The following is an 8,854-nucleotide window of genomic DNA, read 5'->3' as shown; positions in this document are numbered from 1 at the left end:
TCCACTTTTAAAAACCTTCTCAAAACCCATATCTCTAACCATTCTTCCAGCCACCTCATATGATGGTGTGGCATCAACTTGCTTCTTTTTTTTTCTTCACTGACCCTCCTATACAAAGTACCCTGGCATATTTTCTATATTTAAAGGCACTATATAAATGCAATTTTTTTGCCTTATTAAATTGCTAGACTTTAAAATTATGAAAGGTTTCGATGGGGTAAATAGGGACAGATTTGGGGATAACTATCAGCTTTAGCGGAGTTGGCAAGCTGACTGAATCAAAGCGGCCACCCACTCACTATGCACCCTACCTGATTTCTCCTTCCCACAATGGAGTCCCACTTAATCTTCATGCAGAGATTTTGGAACAAAATCTCCTTGAAGCCAATAGCGGCTCAACAATTAAAGCTAGGTCTATAAAATAAGAAGTGATCCTTGGTACATAAAATTGCAGTGTGATACTGTGCATGCTCAGTAGTTTAAAGAAATGTACCATCCTCTTAAGTGTTTAGTGACTCAAGTTGGGTTGTTGCATATAGAGTGTTTACTTCCATTCTTTAATGTCTAATCTGCCGAACAGTTTAACAGGGGCAGGGCAATAGACAGAGGGGATGAGCATTAGCCAATGAGAAGGTGGGTGGTGAAACTGCAGGCGATGCCAAGTGACTATAAAACTCACAAGAGATAGAAACTTTACCCATAAGGAAGATTGGAAAGTGAAAATAGCAAAAAGCCTGAAGCTTACAGACATAGCCTTATGATGAAGTGGCTGTTGGTTCTTTGGGGTCTTTGTGCCTCAGCATTTGCTTTAAAAAGGTAGGAGTATGTTGTTGGCTTGCTATTAGGAGTTTTAACTTTTAGTTAATATTCAGCAGTAAAACAAGTCACAATTTGACACAGCTGAATAAATATTAAATATGAATTTGAATTGATTAATAATATAATTATTCTAGCTCCTTAACAACAAGTTGCTGTTTTGTAGTGATCCATTAATACAGCCAACTGCTTCTGTGGGTACACAAAATCAGAAAATTAAAGAAAGCGACTTGTCAAATTTGGCTTTATTTTAATGACAACTCTGAGAATTATTGGGGAAGGCAACTTCATGTAACCTAGAAGAATCTCCATTGCCCAAAGTGCTTTTTCACCATTGCGAATTCTTTCAAAACTTCAAAATTTGGTAAAAAGTAAGTGCGGGACCTCAAAACTATACAATTATTCTTCTACTGCCTGTTCAGTACTTGCCTCATTCCCTGGTGTATTATGTTGTACCCTTGGCATAGGAGCAGAATTTGAGAAGTCTCAATTAGCGCAAATTTTCATTCTCCATTAGGATTTTCTTTTAATGTGGGAATTTGATAGTTTTTGCAAAAAGAGAAATATAAAGCATATGGTGAGTGAACAGGAGCTTGAGATTAGACTAGGCGTCTTGTGGAGAGAAACACTGGTGCGGGCTTGAAGGGTCGATTGGTCTATCATTAAGCATCTAGCAGAGGAGATTGCTTGGGACATTAACAAAGAAAAATATGGGGCTATATTTTCCGATCAGCACTATTTTGGTACAAAAGCTTGACTAGGGATGAATGGGAAATGAGCATTTCCACAGGGAAGGAGACAACATTAGAGGTAGATTCAAGTGGGGGGGGGGGGGGGGGAGATGGGTAGAGGTGGCTACTCTTGTACTCCTAGAGGCCAGCTCAGAACTACATCTTAACAATAAGACATTGCTCTATGACTCCCATTGCATGCTCCGAGATCTGCCTTATTTTGTTGTGCATCATTAGACTATTTAGATGAAAGCTAGGACGTTCTCAATGAGAGTTAAAAGGCTGGCTGGGATGTCTCAAAACTAAGGTGAGTGTGGATGATGGCAATTGCTCCAAAAACCATCCCCTGTCCCCTGTGCCCCATCCCCCAACCAATTTAATCTGCTGAAGAAGCCGACTCGTGCTGGGGCACAACTCCACGTATGCCACCCACCCTCCAATACCTCACCCACATGGCACTACTTTATATAGAATTGCCATTGCCCAAAATGCCATCTGGTCATGAAGTTGTTCACCGGTTAAAAATTAGTCCGAGGCTTTGAACTATAGAATGCTTCTTTTGCTGCCTATATTGTCCTTGCCCTCATTTCGCAGGGCACTGTTGTACCAAGCATTTTGGAGCAGAGTTTGTGGGGTCACAATTGGTGCAAATTTTCATTCTCTGTCGGGGAATGGGGAATGCTTGAAAATAAGGTTATTCTTCAGTAAGTGACAGCTGGCTCTTTGGTCATGAGAGGGTATCATGGGTTAACTTGATGCTCTTCACCCACACAGACATCATCAGCAGGGGGTCTATAAGGCAGCAGAAGTAGGAACTAGCCTGAGGGTGCTAAGTTCAAGTGCCCCTCCAAACAATTCATCCTTAAAATGGGGTTCAAGCCTCAAATCAGCCTGGTCTTTATGAATGTTCTATACTGGGCCATGTGCTCACCCACTGAGTTTAATGTGTGGAATTGGGGATAGCCCCAGTCTTTAGTGTGGATAAGTTTGTAAATGCTTTGGTAACTATCACTGCCTCACTAGCTGTGCTAGCAGTCCTTCTAGTGAATCTCTACCAGACCCTCTCTCTCTTTCCCCCCACAACAACCCCCCACCCACTGCCAATTCCAGCCCAGAAAGACTTGAGATTCTGCAGCACCCACTCACCAGTATGTTTGGGTGCGTGGGAGAGGTTGGAGAAGCTTTCCCTGTTACTGACTATTTTCAGGACGTTGCTATATAAACACAGGGCGCAGCGAGTCCTATTTTAGTTCCTGTCTGATAGTTAGTTTCACCATCTGGCTGATGATGCCACTGACCCTGTTACTCGAGTCATATTTCTCCATCTCACATACTGCAGAACACTTTTACCAAAAGGAAACTCAGTAGAAAACTTACATAGAAAATAAACTTGGTCGATTGCCCTCTGTCAGCAGATCTTATTAAACACTGTAAACTGTTCTACAGTAGTCATCAAATGTCACTCTGTGGGGTAGACCGCCTCACCTGCAGAAGTTGCCAGGCTCCCAGGAATCCTCTGCCTGAACTTGCTAAGGAAATTACATAGCAACAAATATAGGGACAGGAATAGGTCATTCAGCCCCTCGAGTCTGTTCCACCAAGCTACCCAAAGGAAAAATGAGTTTTGTTAATATACAGCAACAGAGAGAACATGCTATTGAGCTGTTCACAACCTCAGGACTTCCCAGAGCACCGTACAGCCAATGAAGTACTTTTGAAGTGTAGTCGGTGTTGTTAGGTAGGAAATGCAGCAGACAATTTGAACATCGCAAGTCCTACAAACAGCAATAAGATAAATGACCAGATAATCTGCTTGTGATTTGATTGAGGGATAAATATTGGGCGGGACACCAGGGAGAACTCCCCTGCTCTTCTTCAAAATAGCATCATGGGATCTTTTACATCCACCTGAGAGGGCAGGCAAGCCCTCAGTTTAACATCCCATGTACGCAACAGTGTAGTGCTCCCTCGGTACTCCACTGGGAGTGGCTGCCTAAATCACATGCTTAAGTCTGTGAAATGGGATTTGAACCCATGCTCTGACTTGGAGGCAAGAGTCTTACCACTGAGCCAAAACTGATACATGGTAGCAAGTCAATATATACAGAAATCTGATGGCCTCATCGATATCAGTTTGTAAATCCATGCTATACTGTGATTGCCTTTGAGAAGGGTCGCTGTTGTTCAGTTAGTGGAAACAAGTGGGAGAGGAGAACTAAGGAGCTAGTGTCATGACAGTATGAGAATGACAGTATCCAAGCATATAAACTCAAGAGTGCTCGGTACATATCGATGGCTCAGATTTTTCTGGGGACATATGGCATTGTAGTAGTGCATTTACACCATACAGACCCTTGAACAATGTAAAAGAGAGTGGAAATTATGGAGTAATTGTCCCACGCTATTGCTTACAAACCATATTTGCCTAGGATATTTCCATCTCTTCACTCTTACCTTTGACAAAGCTGACTATAAGGTCTTTATCATAGCTCTGCCCCTCATTACAATCAATGGATCATTGCTTCCCTTTTTAAAAAATTCATTCACTGGATGGGGTGTTGCTGGTAAGGTCAGCATTTATTGCCCATCCTTAGCTGCCCTTGAGAAGGCAGTGTTGAGCTTTCTTGAACACAGCTGAGTTTGTTAGGCCATTTCAGAGGGCAGCTAAGAGTTATCCACATTCCTGTGCGTCTGGAGTCACATATAGGCCAGACCAGATGGCAGATTTCCTTCCTGAAAGGACATTAGTAAACCAGATGGGTTTTACCACAATCCAGTAGTCTTATGGTCACCATTATTGATACTAGCTTTTTATTCCAGATTTTTTAAAATGTAATTAATTGAATTTAAATTCCCCAACTGCCATGGAAGATTTGAACTCAGTAGTTCAGCGCTTGGTATTAAATAGTCATTTGGTAGTACAGAACTTGAGTATTGCTGAAAGTAGAGGCATGTTGTTGAAGCTTTTCGTCTTGCACTCATCAGCACAATCTGCAAGAATACCAATGTAAGGGAAAACAACAACTTTATATTGTATGAGAAGAGAATGCTGATTGGTTGGCAAGTAAACTCTGGTAGAGGCCTTACCATGAAGAATGCACCAGTTTATGGTGACTGACAGTTAACTACCAAGTTTTGTTTGAACTTCAAACCAGGCAGCTAGTCTCTGATTGGTCAAGGCATTACCCTGAGGAATGAATCAGCAAATGGCTGTTAATTTATTTTGTTTAGCTGAAACAGGCGCAACGTGTGTCCTTGTTCTTTCTGTCTGCAAAGAACAGGGCCCTGTGTATTAATATATGTAGCTTCCAGTACGCGCAAATGCGCCACATTGCAAGCCCTACTGACAGTCTTAAATTGGTTGTCAGCGTAATTCGTAGCACACTGTGGATTATTTAGCAAATGTTGTCCGATCGCGGAATCACATCTAATGTTGGATGCTGTGTTTTGAATTTTGCAAGCATGGGCTGGTTGGGTACGGCCTGTACCCAGCCCATTGAGAACAGCGGAAGTGACATGTTGTTTGATACAATCTGCCAGTCTTTAGAACATATGGCCTATATACCTCGCATCACACTGGCATTGAAATTCGTATATCACATTATTCATTTGTGTGATAGGCAGGACATCCTTTTGGCTTGACGGCAGCATCCTGTTAGTGGCGAACACCACATACATTGCAACTGCATAGTAGCAGCGTGAAACAGCTAGCTTCACCTGTTGCTCAAATATTTAGGATACATTACCCTTCCAGAGTAATTTGATGTAGACTGGGCACTTTTCAGGGCCGGAAATGACGGCCTTAGGCCTGTTCCTAAGTTTTCACGAAATACAGCGAGAAATGACCTGATCAGGATGCCTTTGATGCGCCCTATTTCAGAATCAAGCTTGCATGGTGAATAAATGGCTCGGGACCTATTTACGAAGTTGCTGATAAGGCCAATCTTATAGCGCATGGAACTGTAAGAATCCCAACGCATGTCTTGACAAGTGAAAGTAGGTTTGTGGTAGACCGTGGTAGGGAACCCAACAAGACGAAAGCTTTGACAACATGTCTCTATTTTCAGCAATACCTTGGTATTACTAGACCAGTGACATAACCATTATGCTACCGTGCCCTTAATTAACAAGATTGATGCTTATACTCAAATGATTAATTGACTTTGAATGCGTTTTCTGATTACAGTTAATTGATGTGCTACTGTGTCTCTTGATCAGGACTTGCTGAAAGACCAAATTCTCAAACATTGCACAGTTCGGTCGATAAAATGATTCTTTTCTGTTAAGCTTCTTTGTTTAATTACGTTTCTTTTGTAAGTACTTTTTGTTGCTAATCTGCTGCTTCACATGTTTGTGCAGTCAGAAAGTCCCTCAAGAAAATGTAAATACTGAACATAGACAGTTCGACAGTTGCATAGTGCAGTGTGTGAAAATGTATAATCCGTGACAGGGAAACCCCAAGCATCGGCAGGACAGGTTTAAACTAGGGTATCAGGAATAAACTATGGAGAGACGGAAAGCACAGGGGCCATTAGCTGCAATAGTTGGTCCACTGTATCATATTCTAATTAGCAACACAGGGAAATGTGGAGTCAGTTATCATCAACAACTTGCATTTATAAAGTATATTTAACATAATAAAATGCCCAAGGTGCTTGTGATGGAAAACCCACATGCCAAATGGAAAAATATTAATTTTGTCGTATGAAACTTTGCCTGAGACGTCTTCACTGGACATTATTACAAATAACTTTTAAAAAGCAGAACTGCTAAAGATGGCCACGCACAATTTGCTTATGAGAAGCTTAAGGCCTGCTGGGAGACAGAGGTGATTGTCCAGTCTATCCAGAACAATAGGGGTGTGCTCTGATTCAGTTACCGAGAATGGTTTTTGACAATACTGGTCATCAAAAGCCATCAACACCCATTGACTTCAAAAGAGCCAAACCTCCCCCCCCCCAACAAGTATGTTTGCACAGCTTGAGAGAAGAACTTTGAATTTCAAAAAAACCTTCCAGAAACCTCTGTTTTTAAACAAAGAAGTGGCCAAATGACATACCTACTTGTATAACTCTGAGTTTGTGAATTGTGCCTCAGAAGAAGAAAGACAGTAACTGAACTCCAAGGAAGAAAGCACTTCTCTCTCTCGCTCTCCAGCGAAGTCCCAGGGAAGCCTCACTGGCAACTATTAAGCCTCAAGACTACAGAATCTTACAGGCAACAACCAGGGGACGCAGATAAAGCTCCTCTCCTGCCTTCCAGAACCAGAGAAACAAGCCCTAATTGTGCACGTGGCCCAGTGAGGACTTCAAGACTTTAACTTTAACTAAGGACTCTGAAACTCAGTTTTTGAATTCCATTTATTATGAACTTTACTTCAACCTCCCAAATCTTTTTCCCCTCTGTATCCATTTGTGTGTGTGTGCCTCTCGTATGAATGTGAGCGTGGATGTGTCGTGGATTTTAGTAATTTTAACCAGTTTAGAGTGATAAGGTTAATAAACTTACATCTTTCTTGTTTAAACTGAAGAAAACCTGTCTGATTGGTTTATTTACACTTATAATTAGAGGAACAGTGAACAAGTGCTCACTGAGGTGGTAAGCTAAATCACTGTTAAAGGAATAAACTCTGTTGCGGTCATACCAGAGAAGGGGCGAAAGGGGAGCCTGAGACCCCTTCCTCTCCTGGTCATAACAGTGCTTCTCAGGTGCAATATTAGACAAAATTTGACACATGAGATGTTGAGACAGTGCATTTCCAATTTTCATTTCCCCCATGAATATGCCTTCAATCACCTGGGCCCTAAGCTCTGTAATTCCCTCCCTTAACCTTTCCGTCTCTCTTCCTCTTGCTCCTGCTTCAAGATGCTCCTTAAAACTGACCTCTTTGACCAAGCTTTTGGTTATCTGTCCTAATATCTCCTTATGTGGCTCGGTGTCAAATGTTGTCCCATAATGCTCTTGTAAAGTGCCTTGGGACGTTTTATTACAATAAAGGTGCTATATAAATGCAAGATGTTATTATAAAGTGATACAGAATCACCTGAGTTGTGCCAGGGTGGAAAATAAATGGATTTTGTTTTAAAAAAGAGGGGCTTGTGATTTGACCCAATGGCTCCTTGCCCCTCCCAATCTTACACTGAGCCAGACGGACTGGGAAGGAGTCGGGTTTCCTCCCTGGTTTGTGCTGAATTAGGTGAGGCCCTGAGGCCCAGGTAGTGTGGCTCTGGGACGCTACACTTCGTCTCACTGCTCCTGGGTCTGAGAGGGGAAAAGAGTTGGGCAGCATTCCCACTGCTGCTAACTGTTTTAAAATATGCATCCTTGTTTCTAATCTCTCTATGGCCTCGTCCCTCCTCATCTCTATAACCTCCTCCAGCCCCACAACCCTCTGAAATATCTGAGCTCGTCCAATTCTAGCCTCTTGCTCATCCCTAGTTTCAGTTGCTCCACCATTGGTGACCGTGCTTTCAGCTGCCTGAGCCCTAAACTGTGAGATTCTCTCCCTAAACCTCTCTGCCGCCTCCTTTAGGACTCTCCTTAAAACCTCCCTCATTGATCAAGCTTTTGGTCACCTGTTCTAATATCTCCTTATGTAGATTAGTGTCAAAATTTGATAACGCTCCTGTGAAGTGCCTTTACTATGTTAAAGGTGCTATATAAATGCAAGTTGTTGTTGTTAAGTCGTTCCTACTGCAAAGTGCACTTTGGGGTTTTTTCTGGAAGTTGGATGAGTGACAGGAGCAACGATTCTCTGTGGTCAAATAGTCTGCTGATATTCAGGTTTGAAGCTGAGGCATAAAGGTTGCCTGCAACCCTCGAATCATATCCCAGAATGAGTCAGTGATTTCTACACCCGAGGGAAATAAATCAATAAAAAGGGGGATTCATTAAAAAAAATCAACAGTAGGATCAATTGCATAGCTCTACCAAAGAGCCAGCACGGGAACAATGGGCCAAATGGCCTCCTTCTGGGCTGTAAGATGTTATGGTGAGACTCCCCATCTAAATGACATTAATATCCTGCCTGTTCACACCTTCTGAGTGCTAACCTGTCAAAGATTCAGGCCCCTTTCAATCCCTGGATGATCGTTAACTACCAGGGAATATTAGCATTTAAATTGCTTTTTGTACTCATGTAATCTGCATCATGTAACCAAATATGTAACCCCTGGATGTTCATTAATGACCAGAGTATATTTGCATTTAAATTGGTCTTTGTACTATTGTAATTAAACTATTGTAATTAACACCACATAAATATATAGTCCTGTCAACTGAAGGAATATTGAAAGTCATAAACTACT

At 41.9% G+C, this 8,854-nt stretch overlaps 1 protein-coding gene across 1 annotated transcript in view; it reads left to right on the top strand.

The window, feature by feature from the left end:
* The first annotated feature begins 716 nt into the window (after positions 1-716).
* Positions 717-8,854, top strand: part of ren (renin) — a 39,977-nt gene continuing 31,839 nt past the window's right edge. The window contains exon 1 of the mRNA XM_068057733.1: positions 717-816. Within this exon, the coding sequence (XP_067913834.1) occupies positions 758-816 (59 nt within the window). The 5' untranslated portion in view covers positions 717-757. The remainder of the gene's footprint in view (positions 817-8,854) is intronic.

Source organism: Heterodontus francisci, chromosome 25, assembly GCF_036365525.1.
Source record: "Heterodontus francisci isolate sHetFra1 chromosome 25, sHetFra1.hap1, whole genome shotgun sequence".
In the NCBI taxonomy this organism is placed as follows: Eukaryota; Metazoa; Chordata; class Chondrichthyes; order Heterodontiformes; family Heterodontidae; genus Heterodontus; species Heterodontus francisci.
The sequence above is the reverse complement of the archived record's forward strand: the minus strand, read 5'-3'. Positions and strand labels throughout refer to the sequence as shown.